The sequence below is a fragment of the Periophthalmus magnuspinnatus genome, chromosome 17 (genome assembly GCF_009829125.3).
Source record: "Periophthalmus magnuspinnatus isolate fPerMag1 chromosome 17, fPerMag1.2.pri, whole genome shotgun sequence".
NCBI lineage: Eukaryota > Metazoa > Chordata > Actinopteri > Gobiiformes > Gobiidae > Periophthalmus > Periophthalmus magnuspinnatus.
In genome coordinates this window covers 9,005,359-9,023,129 of record NC_047142.1, presented here as the reverse complement: position 1 = coordinate 9,023,129, position 17,771 = coordinate 9,005,359, and the positions used below count along the sequence as shown (strand labels likewise).

The following is a 17,771-nucleotide window of genomic DNA, read 5'->3' as shown; positions in this document are numbered from 1 at the left end:
CTATTACATCATTAAACTGACGTAACCTTACGGCACACAACACTGATCTAGTCCTGGTTTAGTCCTGCTTTAATCCCCTCATACTTTAATGTATAAGACGTTTTTGCAGAGTTTATAATGGGTTTCATTATCCAACAGAGGCTACATTTAAATATTCAAAATGGGGCCGAGACCAATATCGTCGATACCAATTTGAATAACGATGTTGGAAACAGTGTATTGGCCTTTTCCTGGAGGAAACAGGTCTAACAATAATAAAAACAACATTAATAATAATAATGTTAATAATGCAATGAAATGGGACAGACTGCTCCTCTCTGCTCCCGTCTGTTCCTGTCTGCTCTTCTCTACTCCCGTCTGCTCTTGCCTACTCCCGTCTGCTCCTGTCTGTTCCCGTCTGCTCCTGTCTTCTCTTGTCAGCTCCTGTCTGCTCCCGTCTGCTCTTGCCTACTCCCGTCTCCTCCTGTCTGCTCCCGTCTGCTCTTGCCTACTCCCGTCTCCTCCTGTCTGCTCCCGTCTGCTCCTGTCTTCTCTTGTCAGCTCCTGTCTGCTCCCGTCTGCTCTTCTCTACTCCCGTCTCCTCCTGTCTGCTCCCATCTGCTCCTGTCTGCTCTTCTCTACTCCCGTCTGCTCCTGTCAACTCCCGTCTGCTCCTGTCTGCTCCCGTCTGCTCCCGTCTGCTCCTGTCTTCTCTTGTCAGCTCCTGTCTGCTCCCGTCTGCTCCTGTCTGCTCTTCTCTACTCCCGTCTCCTCCTGTCTACTCCCGTCTGCTCCTGTCTGCTCTTCTCTACTCCCGTCTGCTCCCGTCTGCTCCTCTATGCTCCTGTCTGCTCCTGTCTAACGGTTTGTTCTGATGTAACATTTTTCTCTGATTTCAAATGTGAGATAAACTTATCGAGCGCTGCACATGCTTCCTCCTCAAACCACATGATGTAAAACTGCATCAGGACTGAACCAGGACTAAACAAGTTCTAAACCAAGACTGAACCAGGACTGAACCAGGACTAAACCAGGAGTAAACAAGGTCTAAACCAGGACTGAACCAGGACTACACAAGTACTACCCAGAACTAAACCAGGACTAAATCAGGACTGAACCAGGATTAAACCAGGTCTAAATCAGGACTAAAGCAGTACTGAACCAGGTCTAAACCAACACTATACCAGGACTAAAGCAGGGTTGAGCCAGGGCTGAAGCAGGACTAAACCTGGACTAGATTAGGACTAGACCAGGACTGAACCAGTACTTTACCAGGGCTACGCCTATACCAGGACTGAACCATGTCTAAACAAGAACTAAAACAGGACTGAAACCAGGACTGAATCAGGTCTAAACCAGGACTATACCAGGACTAAGGCATGACTGAAACAGGACTGTACCAAGACTAAAGAAGGACTGAAAGAGGACTAAACCAGGACTGAACCAGGAGTAAACCAGGTCTAAAACAGAACTGAACCAGGACTTAACCTGGACTAAAAAAGGGCTTGAACAAGGACTAAACCAGGACTGAACCAGGGCTAAACCAGGACTGAATCAGGACTAAACCAGGACTGAACCAGGACTAAATTAGCCCTAAACCAGGACTAAGCCAGGACTGAACCAGAACTAAAACAGGACTAAACCAGGTCTAAAATAGGACTAGAATGGGCTTAGACCACGACTGAACCAGGACAGAACCAGACTAAACTAGGACTAAAGCAGAACTGAATCAAGAGTAAACCAGGACTAAACCATGTCTAAAGCAGGTCTAAACTAGAACTAAAGCAGAACTAGACCCAGACTAGACCAGGACTGAACTAGGACTGTACCAGGACAAAACCAAGACCTAATTTTTGGTGTAAATATAAATTATAGTTTTGCACTAACCACAAAGCAATTTGTGAAGAAAAGTTGAAAAATATGTTGAAAATTATAGGAAGCAAGAACTCTATTTTAAAGAGTTGGATAGTGATGCCATTTCCGCACAGTTTACACAAGAAACACATTGTCTGATACTTTAAACATGATTTCAACAAAATAATGTGTTTTAAAAATATTTTATTTGTAAAATATTAATCACTATGTACATTAGAGGAATCCAGGCCCCGTGTACCATATGGTTGCTAGGTAACAGTTATGGAATTCCTTAGTGTAATGTCACGATAATTGATTTTTTTGTAAAAGATAATGATCTTAACTGTGTTTTAGTAGAAGATACTTTAAAGCATAATAAACAGGTTCAGGTACAGGTATGGTGATTTGTGCATGAAAGTAAACAAACCTTCGTGTGATTGGTTGGAGGCTCGTGATTCAAAGTATTGGTTTGGTGCTTGTGCTGACCTGTAGGGGGCGCCTCAGCCTGTACCTGAAGTACACGTCATGGGCGGGCTGCATGATGCCCAGTCCGGCCCGGGTGAGATTCGGGCGCACCACAGTTTTGGGGTCACACAGCTCTACGTCGAACAACAGCAGCAGCAAACACACAAACTGTTTAATCTCCTGCACCGCCAGGTATCGGCCCGGGCACTTGGTGGCACCAGAGCCAAACGGCATCAGGTAATACTTGACGCGCTGACCACTCTTGTAGAAGTTCGTCTTCTCTTTCCCGTTGTCAAGGTAACGGTCAAAGTGGAAACTCTGGAACATTAAATATTCGCACAGAGTGCAATCAAAAGACAATTATTCACCCACAGTGTCAAAGCTAACTGTTGTCCAGTCCTGCTTTAATCGTGGTTTGGTCCTGGTAGACCTGCTTTAGTCCTGGTCCAGCCATTACTTAGTCCTGGTTCAGTCCTGATGTAGTCCTGGTTCCTGCTCTGGTCCAGTCCTGGTTCAGTCCTGGTCCAGACCTGGTCCAGACCTGGTTCAGTCCTGGTCCAGACCTGGTCCAGACCTGGTTCAGTCCTGGTCCAGTCCTGGTTCAGTCCTGGTCCAGTCCTAGTTCAGTCCTGGTTCAGTCCTACTTCAGTCCTGGTTTAGTCCTGGTTCAGTTCTGGTCCAGTCCTGGTCCAGTCCTGGTCCAGTCCTGGTCCAGTCCTGGTCCAGTCTTAGTGTTGTCCTGGTCCAGACCTGGTCCAGTCCTGGTCCAGTCCTGCTCCAGTCCTGGTCCTTTCCTCACCATGGGGTCTGGGTAGATCTCAGGGTCCATGTGGGTGTTATGGGGGAAGATACTGACGATGTCTCCTTTGCGGATGGACCAGGTTGAGTCCAGGCTGAGGCTTAAGTCCTCCTGAGCCACTCGCACGTTCATGGAAAAGGTGCTGAGGCGCAGGGTCTCACTGACCACGCTCTCTGGACACAGCAGCAGAGGAGAGGTCAACACAGCTGAACTAGGGCTGAACCACAAACTGGAAAAAGAAGTGGACTGAGGGAGTGTGACGTCACCTACAGTGTTCATCTTCAAATGAAACTCATCGAGACTAGCAGTTATAGCAACTAATCTGGACCCCCTTTGAATAATTGTGAATTTCGACAGCGGGTATCATAGCAATCAAAGAGCCAGTCAGGAGTGAGGCCTGTTGAAATTAACGCCCCTTCCCAGGTTTTAAGCAACAAGTTTGATTGACAGCGTTACTAAGTGCCCACCCCCTGCCAAACCAGCGGTGCAGGTGCTTAGTCAATCAAACCTGTTGCAAAGGCTAGCGTAAGCGACCTTGGTCTGTTATTAATGTTCATATCTTGATTTTGGGACAAAATGATGAAATAAAAAACCCAGAATCATGTAGAGCAGGCTAAACATTTTAAGATCAGAATTACAGACCTCACAGCAGCAGTTACAGAGAGAGGGGTGACAGTTTTTCAATAGAAAATAAATTGGAGCCAGAGTCGACGGAGCCAGGAATGCGCCCAGAGGTATATGTTACATGTAAAGTTGATAATCGTAATCCTTGAGGGGTGTGAAGGTAAACCCTGAGAAATAAATACAAGGAACAGATGATTCGTCTTGTGCATCAGACGACTGCAGGGTTTATTCTGCTTTAACAAGCAGACGTTTTCATTTTGTTCCACAAACTTAAGGTCATTGTCATTGTTGTCAAGAAAAGCCTAGATCTACATAGTTTATTAATGTTCAATTCAATTCATTTTATTTCTGTATCGCCCAAAATCACAACAACAGTTGTCTCGAAGGGCGTTCATGTTTTGGTTGATGGGGGAAACCGGAGAATGTGTGTATATATAATGGACTGTATTTGACCCTATCTGTAAAAAAAGGGCTATTTATTTCTTCACAGATGTGTCCTACACCTCATGTCCTGAAACCAGCTCATGTTTGATTAAATGCATTTCTAACTAGCATTTAATCCCTGGAAACGTGAAGCTGAAAGTAAGTGATTTTAGATACTCGTGTTGAAAGTTAGTGCTGCTGTTGTTGTCTTCTGCTGCACATGCACACTTACTACAAATCTCCTCACATTTCCCCATGGGGGTTTATTCCACACTGTTTGAGACGGCTGTGGTCTTCAGTATGCATGAGTTAGTTTCCAGTTGTAAAAGCACATGTACAGAATGTGGCGCAGCATGGCCTGCACAGCACAGGACAACAACAAATAAGACGTTCCGAAACCGCGATTTATGCAGTCTGCTCAGTGACCAGTAGGGTGTACTAAAAGACACGCCTTCCTTCAACAGCCTTGCTCTGGATTGGCTGTTTGGTTGGTCAGCTTCAAATTCACCCTTGGAACTGTTCGATGAGCTTCATTTGGAGCTGAACGATGTGAGTGGCGTTGCATTCACTTAGTCCATTTCTTACATACATGCGATAAATATTGACACCCCCCCCCCTTCCCCCAAAAAAAGTCAATATAGTTGTGAAGGTGTGGAGATGTGGAGGAGGTGGAGAGGTGGAGAGGAGGAGTGGAGAGAAGATGTGGAGATATGGAGAGGAGGTGTGGAGATGTAGAGGAGATGTGGAGATATGGAGAGGAGATGTGGAGATGCGGAGAGAAGATGTGGAGATATGGGGAGGAGGTGTGGAGATGTGGAGATATGGAGAGGAGGTATGGAGAGAAGGTGTGGAGATGTGGAGAGGAGGTATGGAGAGAAGGTGTGGAGATGTGGAGAGGAGGTGTGGGGATGTGGAGGATCATTATGTTATACATATTTCAAATCATAATATTCATGTAAGGCGACTTCATAAAAGTCGTAAATGTCATCAAAAAAAAAAAAAAAGAGCTGCATGCTGTTGGCCTGTCTTACAGATAGCTGCACACTATGTCTGAAGCACTACTGCGCAATGTTGCCGAATCTTATGCTTATAGCTAATTAAGAAAATAAAACTGGAGAAGAAAGTGCGTACGTCACAGTGGCCATGTACCAGTGAAGGTGAAAACGGAGGTAGATTGGAGCGATGACGTCTTGAATACAGGAGAAAAATTATTCCTCAAACATGAATCACTCTAAATATAACTTCAGAGGCTAGAACTAGAACATGGTTAAAAAGTTTGAAAACTCATTTTAGACCTCACCCAGAACCACAAGTTTGTCCAGCTGCTCTTGGGTAAGGACCTGGTCTGAGTCTGGCCTGACCTCCAGTTCTTCCTGTGACATCACTTCCTGTAGCTCCAACCTAACGGCCTGGAGTGCCTCCTCGTGGCGTAGCAGGTAGTACACGCACCAGAACATGGCGGGGCTGGTGTTTCCCACTGACGCCCAGAGCATCGCGAAGTGCTGAGCTGAAGCAGAGACCAAACAGAATGTACATCACCAAGAGGACTAAACCAGTGCAAGAACAGGATTAAACAAGGTCTATACAGGGATTAAAGTAGGTCTAAACCAGGACTGAACTAGGTTTAAACAGGGACTAAAGTAGGTCTAAACAGACACTAAACTAGGTCTAAACCAGGACTAAACCCAGTCTAAACCTGGACTAAATTCAGTCTCTGGTCCGTACCGGCCCTGTCTTGGCTGCTCAAGTCATACTGCTCGAAGAGGAAGCTGCGGTGCTGGATGAAGGGCGACGGGCTGCTCCACTTGGACATGACGTTCGGAAGGAAGCAATCGATAAGTTTCTGTCGCACGGATTTAATGTTTCCCAAGAGCCACAGAGGCACCTACAGGGGGACAGAGATGTCAAAAGGGAGCACACTGCAGAGACACAGAGACATCAGCAGAATATGTAGAAAGAATAGAATCCAGCATGATACAGGAGCCTTATTTTGTTGCTGGTGCATTAAAGTTAACTTTCATTTTAGTTAGTAGCTGTGTGTGTGCACCCCCTGCTGTTAGGATCAGGAAGTGGAGCTGTGGGTGGATGTCACTGACTACATGTTAAACACTTTATAGGGAAAATGTCACTGGAGGACACTTCTGTGTTTACAAAGGGACGTGTTTGTGTGTCACTCTCAGTGCTAAGGTGCACTCTATTGTCACTGTAGGGAAATGTGTTCTCTGCATTTGACCCATCCTTTAATGCCACTGGGGCCTCTGCTCAGGAGCACTGGGACCCATCTCCAGATCTTCAGCTAGTCTTCGTCAGGACTACCTTAGCTGGAGGTCAGGACTACCTTAGCTGGAGGTCAGGACTACCTTAGCTGGAGGTCAGGACGACCTTAGCTGGACCTATTGTGCATGTTTTCGGTTGATGGCTCGAAGGAAACCCACCTAGAGGGAGAACATGCAAACTCCACACAGAAAGGCCTGCGAGTAGAACCAGGAACCTCCTTTACCACAAATGTAATTGTGTTAATATGTTAAATGTAACGGTTTAATTAAGGTTTAGTGCAACTCCCAGAGAGATTACATTTGAGCCAAAATGGCCACGCAGACTGTCCCTGTGAGCCGGGTGACATAGTACATCAGAAACGCTGTGCATGCTGTTGGCCCCTCCTGCACATCGCACTTTTTTCATTTGTACCAAAATGAGTACACAGCGCTGCTGAATCCTAAGTGTATCAACAATGAAACAAATGAAAGTGGAGGACAGTGAAAACAGGGGTAGACTAGATTGGCAATATGACGCCTTAAAAATAAGTAAAGATTGACCAAATGCGCACAAATCATTCCAAATGCAACTTAAACGAGGAGGAAACATCATAACATGGTTAAAAGCTCTGAAAAGTCCAGTTTGCAGAATATGTGGGATTTAAAGTCCAGACCTGAGCCATGAGCAGTGGGAGCTTGTTGTCGAAAAAGACGAAGTCCTGCCTGATCTGCTCCAGGTTGCGTTGTTTTTGCTCCAATGCCGTGCGGCCATACATCGTCATGAAGGAGGTCTCAAGCGCAATGCTGAGGCAGAAGTCGTACAGCTGTGAGATCTTCCACTCTGAAACCACAAGTACCATCACTTCTTCAACAAACAACAACACAACCAAAAAACAACAAAACCTCCTGAGTTATTCTACATAAAAACTTGTAAGGCAAGGCAAGTTTATTTGTACAGCACAATTCGTACACAAGGTAATTCAAAGCGCTTTACAGAATAAGAAAGACATTAAAATCACACAAATCAAAACATAAATAATCACAAATAATCATCATAAAATTAACATTAAAACAGAAGAGTGCAGAATAAAAACCTTTCAGTCGTATGCACAGCTAAACAGAACTGTTTTGAGCCTGGATTTAAACATTGTCAAAGTAGAGGCTTGTCTCACATCTTCAGGAAGAATGTTCCAGGTTTTAGCTGCATAAAACTGAAACACTGATTCTCCATGTTTAGTCCTGACTCTGGGCACCAGCAGGAGGCCGGTCCCTGAAGTCCTCAGAGTGTGAGATGGTTCATGTGGCACTAACATGTCGGAGATATACTTTGGACCTAGGCCATGGAGAGACTTGTTCACAAGCAGAACTGCTTTAAAGTCTATTCTTTGAGCTACAGGAAGCCAGTGCAGAGACCTGAGCACAGGACTTATGTGCTCATACTTCCTGGTTCTAGTCAGGACCTGAGCAGCAGTGTTCTGGATGTACTGCAGCTGTGTTAAGGCTCGTTTGGAGAGACCAGTGAGCAGGACATTACAGTAGTCTAACCTACTGGAGACAAATGTATGGATAAGTCTCTCTAAGTCTGGTTTTGACAGTAAACCTTTGATTTTTGCAGTGGTTTTTAGATGGTAAAACACTGCAGATGTTATTGATTTGATGTGGCTGTTAAAGTTCAAGTCTGAGTCCATTATTACCCCTAGATTTCTAACCTGATTTGAAGGTTTTAGAGAGAGAGACTGGAGGTGACTGCTGACACTTTCTATGTTTCTATGGGCCAAAGATGATGACTTCAGTCTTGTCTGAGTTTATTTGGAGAAAGTTGTTTTGCATCCACACACTGATCTGTTGGATGCAGTGGCAGAGAGAATCCACTGGTTCATATTCACCTGCTGCAGTGAGACATAGATCTGAGTGTCATCTGCATAGTTGTGGTACGACACATTATAGCTGCGTATTAACTAGCCTAACAGCAGCATGTAGAGACTGAACAACAGGGGTCCCAGGATTGACCCCTGGGGCACCCCACAGGTCAAGGACATTTTATCTGATATACATTTTCCAATTTCAACAAAGTACTCCCTGTTTTCTAGATAGGACTTGAACCAGTTTAGTGCCGTACCAGAGATGCCCTCCCAGTCCCCTAGTCTCTGTAAGAGGATCCCATGATCCACAGTGTCAAAGGCAGCACTCAGATCTAACAGGATCAAGACTGAGACTTTGCCTGCATCAGTGTTCAGGCGGATGTCATTTGTCACCTTGATAAGATCAGTCTCAGTGCTGTGGTGGGGTCTAAAACCTGATTGGAAGACATCAAAGGAGTTGTTCATTTCGAGGAATTTATGTCATTTTTAATGCCCTGAACCTTGTCATTAAAGAACACTGCAAACTCATTGCACTTAGATGTGGAAATTAGTTCTAACGGCAGTGGAGCTGGGGGGTTTGTTAATCTGTTTACCGTTGCAAACAGGACATGAGAGTTGTTACTACAACTTCCAATAATGTCAGAAAAATACCCTGACCGAGTCATCATTCCTCCATGGCGCTTTCTGCTTATCTTTAACCAGTTTAACCGTCATTGGGGCAATGGTTCCTTGAGTTCAAAAAATCATCACCATCAGAACATGAGGCATTTTCAAACCCTGTAACCCTGTAGTTTAGATCTATACAAACATGCTCTGAAATGGATTTCTTGTATTAGTTTGAACTTTGAACAGAATCCTGAAACTTTATTGTTAGATCTACACGCCAGAATCGAGATATTTAAGATGAATGTCCTGCCTGAATTTTGTATCTTTTTCAGTCCCTGTCAGTGTCAGTACCAGCTAATCAATTTGTGGACTGGAACAAAAAACAAGATTCATATGGAATGGAGCTAAACCAAGAATTCAATTTTCAACACTTCAGTTACCAAAAAATGAGGGTGGATTGGCCCTGCCAAATTTGGAAGAGTATTTCTATACAGCCCAGCTCAAAACTTTGATTTGCCCTCTTCCACCCGCCTCCCTCTCCTCCTCGCCTGGCTCTCCTCCTCCTGGCCTGGCCCTCCTGCGCCCCACTCCCTCCTCCTCGCCTAGCCGATTTTTCTTGTTTTGTCTGATTTTTCCTGTTGTTTGATTTTCCTGTTTGTTTTTGTGAGTAGGCAGCACGGTGGCTGAGTGGCAACACTCATGCCTCACAGCAAGAAGGTTTGGTTTGATCCCCGGGTTGCCCAGGCCTTTCTGTGTGGAGTTTTGCATGTTTCTCCCCGTGCCTGGATGGGTTTCCTCTGGGTACTCCGGTTTCCCCCATCAATCAAAACATGAACGCCCTTCGAGACAACTGTTGTTGTGGTTTTGGGCGTTACAAAAATAAAATTAATTGAATTGAATTGGTCGTTGTGACTCTGAAACAAATTGAGTTGAATAATGGGTGCCATGTACAAGCTATGATTGCAACGAAATATTGTTTAAAGAAAATGAAACCAAGTTAGATTTCATAACCAAATTCGCACTGGACATCTGGTTCAAAATTGTAAGAAGATTCAAAATGGAGAAAGAAATTAAACTTTTAAGTTGGCTAACATATGACACAAATTTAAACCAGGAATTATGAATACCAAATTTAAAGAGCAGGCAAATAAAGGCTGGAACATTATAGGAACATTCATTAAGGAAGAGGAGTTGGTGAGCTTCCAAAATATAAAGCACAGATTTGATTTAGAACATCAGGAATTCTATATGTACCTTCAAGTGAGAGACTATTATCAAAAAGTGATCAGACCAGACCTCCTGAGTGAATTAAATATAATCACTGTGATACTTTGGGATGTGTATAAGAACAAGAGTGCAAAAATGATATCTAAATGGTATAAAGGTTTAGGAGTCAACAGGAAAAGTACATTGTTATATGTTAGGGATAAATGGGCAAAAGAAATTAAAGAAGAAATAAGTGACGATAACTGGTATAAAATTTGTCAAAATCCGATAACCTCAACTAATTCAACAAATTGAAGAATCTTCTGCTGGAAGAACATAATCAGAGTTTTCATCACACCAAAAATTAAAAAAGCATCACTATCTGTGGATTAACCATGTTGGAGACAATGTAGGGAGTATAATGTGGGGCTTGCACATGTGTTTTGGAAGTGCAACAAAGTGTCACAAGTTTGGGATACTTGGGTACACACTACCAAGAACATGCATAACGATGTAAAAATAAAAAAACAGTGGTGCAGGCGAGAAGGGACGTTACAGCCTCACTCCAGATTGGCTCTTTGGTTGCTATGATGCTCGTGGTCGGAATTCCAAATATGGACCTCGGCTCCACATTGGCGCCTATAACTGCTCTAGCCTCGATGAGCTCGACGAACTCCCATCTACCATGACAATGAGTCTTCCTGGGGTCCATAATTTAAAAATACAATCAAATTTACACACAATTACAAGTCCAGAATTGGACTATTATTATTATTCTTTAAAATACATGAAATTACACCTCGCTAACCAGACAAGGTTCCAGACACAATTTAAAACATCTGATATCGTTCACTTTAAATAGCGGAGGGTAACCTATTCCAATGAGTAACAGCCCCGTACAACACTGTTCTCTGCATTGCACAGGAACAATTATGTCATTCTTTCTTTGCTGTCTCTGCTTTGAATTTTGCTGTACGCTGCCTTTAACCCGACTGTACAATAAAGATCAATAGAACAATTCCCGAGCCTCTGCCTAATCCACAACCAGAGCCTGTGATCAAGACGTGCGTTCTTGGTCCTGTTTAGAAGTTTGATTTTCAACAAAAAGGTGAGAGTGACTAACTGAGCTAGCTAGCTTGTGACTGTAATGTTATTTGAGAGGGACTTTTTAACAACACAAATCAGCTCAACTGTTGTAGTTCCAGCTGAGTCAGTTCTTTATGGTCAGATTGTGTTATAATGAAGCTCAGATGAAAGTCTAAACCTCACCACTAAGACTTTTCAGCCTTAGATGATTTTTAAATGTGTGACAAAAAGCACACACCGCAGTTATGAGGAGAATCAGATAAGATCTCTCCACTGCAGCACAAAGACTGCAGTGGAGAGACCGCACACCACAAGCTAAAATAAACAAGCTAACAAAACTAGCGCACATCAGCTCCTTACTGTCTACATCAAAATGACTCACTTTGAGACAAGGAGTAGTCCAAAGACCAGAGCACTGTATTACTTTAGATAGTCAAAAGTATGTCATTATTATTTGTGAAATGTGGTGAAATAGTTCAGATGAATTATTTTAATGCACAAAAGGCTAGAGATAAATGACACAGGAAGTAGCTTCACCCTGAACAGGGCTGCATGAATTTGAATAAATGAAAACAAACTCTAATGGATAATATGAATGAGAATGCTGCAGTTTAACAACTTAACGAGAGATGAATGATGTCACCTAATATTTTTGCCATTTCCCGAGTTTGTATTTTGCACCTCTGTGTTACGGCCCTGGGCCTTAAGTTCGTATTGTTGTTTGTATTTATGTATTTTGTTTACTGTGTGTTTTGTTCCCAAGTCTCCTCTTCCCCTTAAACCTGGCTGCTGGATACCTGGGCTATGATTGGACGACCGTTTTCAGCCTCGCTCACCTCCAGCCGCCTCCCTCCCCATTTAAGGAGATTGGGGGCCCCTGCTCGTGGCTACTGGCCTGGAGTGGCCAGTATATGCCTTTGTTGTGTATCTTTTTCGCTCAGTCACTACCGGGGGTAGTGACTGAGCGATATGTGTATGTGACTGTGACAATGTTTTATTTATTTTCTGTGTGTGTCTGAATAAACTAACTAACTAACAATCATGGCCCAGGGATCCAGCAGCCAGGTTTAAGGGGAAGAGGAGACTTGGGGACAACACACACAGTAAACAAAATACATAAATACAAACAACAAAACAAGCTTAAGGCCCAGGGCCGTAACACTCTGTATCCATCACCCCCTCTGCCCCTGATGCTTTTTTATTGGCTGTTGGTATGGTGATGCTTGCTGGTTACAATGTGACAGAACAGCTCAGACTCGCACTGACAGAAAACGCATGAGGAGCGCAGCTGGTTTAAAATTGCAAATGAAGACACAAAGTTGGGACACGTTCTCCAAAGTTAGAGGAGGAGAAAATTGGAAGGCAAATTATCCTGTAGTGTGGGGTGGGCTTTAGTTGAGCAACAAAGCTTCAGACAGAGCAGTGCCTACAGTTACCATCACACCCCCCAAGGAATGTGCATGACATCCGTGGCAAAGGACCGATTCTCTGACCTGTGCTCTGGCCTCCACAGCTCAGGTAGTCCTCTCTGAAGACCAGCAGCAGGTTCCTCATCATGTTATCAGACAGAGGCGACAGGTGTGAGCCCTGCAGTAGCTGGAAAGACTTTTCGATCTGCTCTCTCAGCCCAGGGAAGTGCTCTGGGTTCGCGGGAGAGTATCCAAAGGTGTACGGAGCCACGATGTTGGTGAACTCGTGAAGGTCCAGCTGTCGGCCATGTTTGATGATGCTGGGGAAGTGCAGAGGGTTCAGGATGAAAGTCACGTATCGGCCTGGAACAAAACACAAAACAACAGCAGTGATTATGCCCAAGAACAAGGACTTTTATATCACACCTACTGACGCTTTACAATGACATCATGCTGGGGGTGTTCTACTTTTATCTCTATGGTTGAATGTTCAGCAGTTACCATGGAGACACTCAATATACTCAGTACAAAATGGATTTAAACAGCACATTTTCAGGAGCCTGTGATCAATCCAAAGTGTTGATGGTCCTGTTTAAGAGTTTGATTTTCAATAAAAAAGACTAACTGCAAAACTGTTGGCTAATGCTAGTTAGCTTGTGACTATAATATTATTTGAGAGGGACTTGTTTAACATAAAGCAGCTGACCTGTTGTAGTTCCAGCTAAGTCAGCTCTTGATGGTCAGAAATGTGTTAAAATAAAGCTCAGATTAAAGTCTAGCAGAATGTCAGACAGAGCAGTGCCAACAATTAGCATCACAACCCCAGGGAACGTTGATGATTTCAGCTGCAAAGTATCAATTATTTAAATGGCAATAATTATCAAATAGGCAAGGCAAGTTTATTTCTACAGCACAATTCGTACACAAAGTAATTCAAAGTGCTTTACAGAATAAGAAGAACATTAAAATCACACAAATAAAAACATAATAAAATTAACATTAAAACAGAAGAGTGCAGAATAAAAACCTTTCAGTCACATGCACAGCTAAACAGAACTGTTTTGAGCCTGGATTTAAACATTGTCAAAGTAGAGGCTTGTCTCACATCTTCAGGAAGAATGTTCCAGGTTTTAGCTGCATAAAACTGAAACGCTGATTCTCCATGTTTAGTCCTGACTCTGGGCACCAGCAGGAGGCCGGTCCCTGAAGTCCTCAGAGTGTGAGATGGTTCATGTGGCTCTAACATGTGGGAGATGTTCTTTGGTGCTGGTCCATGTAGAGACTTGTTCACAAGCAGAGCTGCTTTAAAGTCTATTCTTTGAGCTACAGGAGACCTGAGCACAGGACTTATGTGCTCATACTTCCTGGTTCTAGTCAGGACCTGAGCAGCAGTGTTCTGGATGTACTGCAGCTGTGTTAAGGCTCGTTTGGAGAGACCAGTGAGCAGGACATTACAGTAGTCTAACCTACTGGAGACAAATGCATGGATAAGTTGGAAGTGTCATTTCAGTTACTTATAAACAGTTAGCGGTCTTATCAGAGAATAGTGAAATCTGCTAAAACAAAGCATTTTTCAGATATCATTGTGTCCAACTGTAACAACCCTCGTGCTTTGTTTAAAACTGTAAACTGTGTACTTAATGCTCCACAGCCGGTCTGTGTTGAGCCCACTGATGAAATGTGTGACAGTTTCCTTAACTTCTTTGTCTGTAAAGTTCATAACACCAGAGCTTTTATTAGTCCTCCTCTGTATAATCCCCCTGCTCTTGTCATGCCTTCTGATGTTTTTGATCTCTTTGAATGTGTTACTTTGTCAACTTTAACCCTTGTATTATGTTACGAGTCAATTTGACCCGTTTCTGTTTTTGTTTTGACCAAAGTACTGGTTATCCATTCTTTTTCTTTCTACATTTTTGTGACTTTTTCTCATCTTGGGTCATGAACTCGTGTGTAAAATTTGGATGCTTTGATGTGTAGTACAATGTATGTGCAGAGTTTGGTCATTTGGACCCAGACACTGTAATGTGGGTAAATAGCTGTTCAGATCCAAAATAAACATATTTTTGATGATCTCTTCTTTGATGTACTTTGTTTAGTTTGCCCTGAGACAAAGGTGCAAGTAGAGGTGGAACTTTCTCGCCCTTGTCCTTGTCACTCACTGTCTCTGTTCTCATTTCATTTCTTGGCAAACACACCAAAAACGAGCTCCAGAAGTTTTACAGTTCAAGAAACTTTGGCACAGATATTGAACTGGGATGGTGATGCAGAGGAAGAGATTTCAGAGGCAGAGGATCTTTCAGAGACCGAGGACAAAGTTATTGATGATCCAGATGGTCAATTTTCCTCTGATGAGGAGTATTCAGAGGACGAGTCTGCCATTGTCTCTCCATCAGATGAAGACCAAGGAATGCAGCAATCATCATCCACAGAGGATACATGGGCATCTAAAGATGGTAAGATAAAATGGTCAATATGGTCACCCCACCAAAGTCGAGGTAGATGGTCATCTTTCAATGTCATCAAAATGACTCCCGGTCCCACAAGGTTTGCTGTCACATGAGTTGATGATATTCAATCAGCATTTCAGCTCTTCATATCTCCACCAATAGAGAAGATAATACTGGACATGACCAATTTTGAGGGGAGGCGTGTATTTTAAGAGAAATGGAAGCCACTGGATCAGACTGACTTGCATGCTTACATTGGAATTCTGGTATTAGCTGGAGTGTACAGGTCAAAAGGAGAAGCAACTGCAAGTCTGTGGAATGAAGAAAATGGAAGGCCAATCTTTCGGGCCGCAATGTCTCTCGAGACATTCCACATGATATCTCGTGTGATTCGATTTGACAACCGCGATACCAGAGCTCGTCGACGTGAAAGAGACAAATTAGCTGCGATCTGAGATGTCTGGGATAAATGGGTCAAAATTCTGCCTTTGATGTACAATCCTGGTCCCCGTGTTACCATTGATGAGCACCTTGTTCCATTCAGGGGGCGCTGTCCTTTTTGGCAGTACACGCCTAACAAGCCCGCAAAGTATGGCATCAAATTATGGGTAGCCTGTGATGCAATATCTAGCTATGCATGGAATATGCACATGTACACAGGAAAGCTACCTGAAGAAGCACCTGAGAAGAACCAGGGGATGCGTGTCGTGCTGGAGATGAGTGAAGGGCTGCAAGGTCACAACATCACATGTGACAACTTCTTTACATCCTACCGCCTTGGCGATGAACTTCAGAAGAGGAAACTGACTATGTTGGGAACAGTCAGAAGAAACAAGCCAGAACTTCCCAAGGAAATTCTGAAGGTGCAGGGCAGACCTCTGCATTCCTCAATATTTGCTTTCAGTGAGAAAGCAACAGTTGTTTCATACTGCCTAAAGAGAAACAAGAATGTTCTTGTAATGAGCACAATGCACACTGATCCATCTCTGAGCGCAAGAGAAGACAGGAAGCCACCAATGATCATGGACTACAACTCCACCAAAGGGGGAGTTGATAATCTGGACAAAGTCACAGCAACATACAGCTGCCAGCACAAGACTGCTCGTTGGCTCTTGGTGATTTTCTTCAACATTGTGGACGTGTCTACGTACAATGCCTATGTCCTGTGGACTGAAATCAACCAACAATGGAATGCCGGAAAATTGTTTCGACATCGGCTTTTCCTGGAACAACTCGGCAAAGTACTTGTCACCCCAAGGATGCAGAGTCGATCCAGGCCACCCAAAACCCCAGCAGCTGCAGCTGTCATTGAAAAAGTCAAGCTCACGTCACTCAACCAATCTGCAAATGATCCATTGGATTTTTTTACAGGTGTAAAGAAACGGAAAAGATGCCATGTCTGTCCCTCCCAAGATGACAGTAAAACAAGTGCCTGTTGTGTGAAATGCAAGAATTACATCTGCAGAGAGCACACAATTACATTCTGTCCATCATGTGGAGAACATGGAAAATGTTGAACATTGAAAATGGAGCAAGTCGAATGACAAAAAAAAAGTGTGAAAAGGGAACACTTTAAATTGTTCTTAAATAGTTCTGTTGAAATTAAAAAGTTATTGTTTGTCTCTTTTCTAAATGTTCATATAGTCTAAAATAAAGATGTGATTGGTTTAACCAGTTTTTTTTTTTACTGTTTTGCATGGATTTACACTGTACGAGTCAACATGACCTGCAACATAAACAATGTAATTTTTTATCAACATAATACAAGGGTTAAGAGAAACTGTTGATAGCTTAAAGCCTTCTGGGTCCCCACATGATCCAATTCCACCTCGATTGTTTAAAGAGGTTTTTCCTATTGTTTCTCAGCATGTGCTCAATATAGTCAATTGTAGCCTATTCAAAGGGGCGGTACTTAGGAGTTTAAGCGTGCAGTAGTGCAGCCTCTTCTTAAAAAACCTGGTCTTGATGCTGCTGACATGGGAAATTTCAGACCCATATCAAAGCTTCCTTTTATTTCGAAAATCTTAGAAAAGATGTCAGCTGTCTACTGTCAGCTGAAAGATTACACTGGGTTACAAAAAAAAACATTCAAACCTTGACCGCTCACACATCGCAGGACATAATAGACACTGGCATTCCACAGACACAATAAAACAATACATGACAGACTTTGGACTTGGCGATAGTTGGAGATTGTCACACCCACACAAAAGACAATACACACACTCTTCTGCGGTACATCATTCTTCCTCAAGAATTGACTATATCCTCATAAGCAATATTCTCTTGTCTAATATAAAAGAAACCACAATTCATCCTATCTCAATTAGTGACCATGCACCAGTCAGTCTAACACTACAATTTCATTACTACACCAAACCTTCCTTGAGATGGCGCTTCAATCTTTCACTACTCAAAGACCCAGCATTCAATACGATGGTAGAGAGGGAGTGGGCATCCTTCATGGAACTGAATGACTCCCCGGAGACCACTGCAATAACACTCTGGGAAACCGGTAAAGCATATTTAAGAGGGAAAATTATTTCATATTCAACCTACAAAAAGAAAAAACAAATAGAATTAGAACAACAATTACATCAAAAGATAATAACATTGACAGAAAACGGAAATATACCTGAATTGAGAAACACACAACTACAACTAGACAAAATTTTACAGGAAAAAAACAACTTTATTATGCAACAACTCCAATATGAACTTATTGAAAAACATAATATATCTGGTAAATATCTTGC

General features: G+C 43.1%; 2 protein-coding genes across 3 annotated transcripts in view; one reads left to right on the top strand and one right to left on the bottom strand.

Annotated features, from left to right (window-relative positions):
* Positions 1–17,771, top strand: part of ubtfl (upstream binding transcription factor, like) — a 191,654-nt gene that overhangs the window by 39,744 nt on the left and 134,139 nt on the right. The window lies entirely within an intron of this gene.
* Positions 2,042–17,771, bottom strand: part of LOC117385787 (cytochrome P450 7B1-like) — a 36,816-nt gene continuing 21,086 nt past the window's right edge. Inside the window, exons 3-8 of the mRNA XM_033983114.2 lie at positions 12,653–12,931; positions 7,074–7,240; positions 5,870–6,029; positions 5,445–5,651; positions 3,098–3,270; positions 2,042–2,616 (exon numbers count right to left, since the gene is read on the bottom strand). Coding sequence (XP_033839005.1) covers positions 2,290–2,616; positions 3,098–3,270; positions 5,445–5,651; positions 5,870–6,029; positions 7,074–7,240; positions 12,653–12,931 — 1,313 coding nt within the window. The 3' untranslated portion in view covers positions 2,042–2,289. The remainder of the gene's footprint in view (positions 2,617–3,097; positions 3,271–5,444; positions 5,652–5,869; positions 6,030–7,073; positions 7,241–12,652; positions 12,932–17,771) is intronic.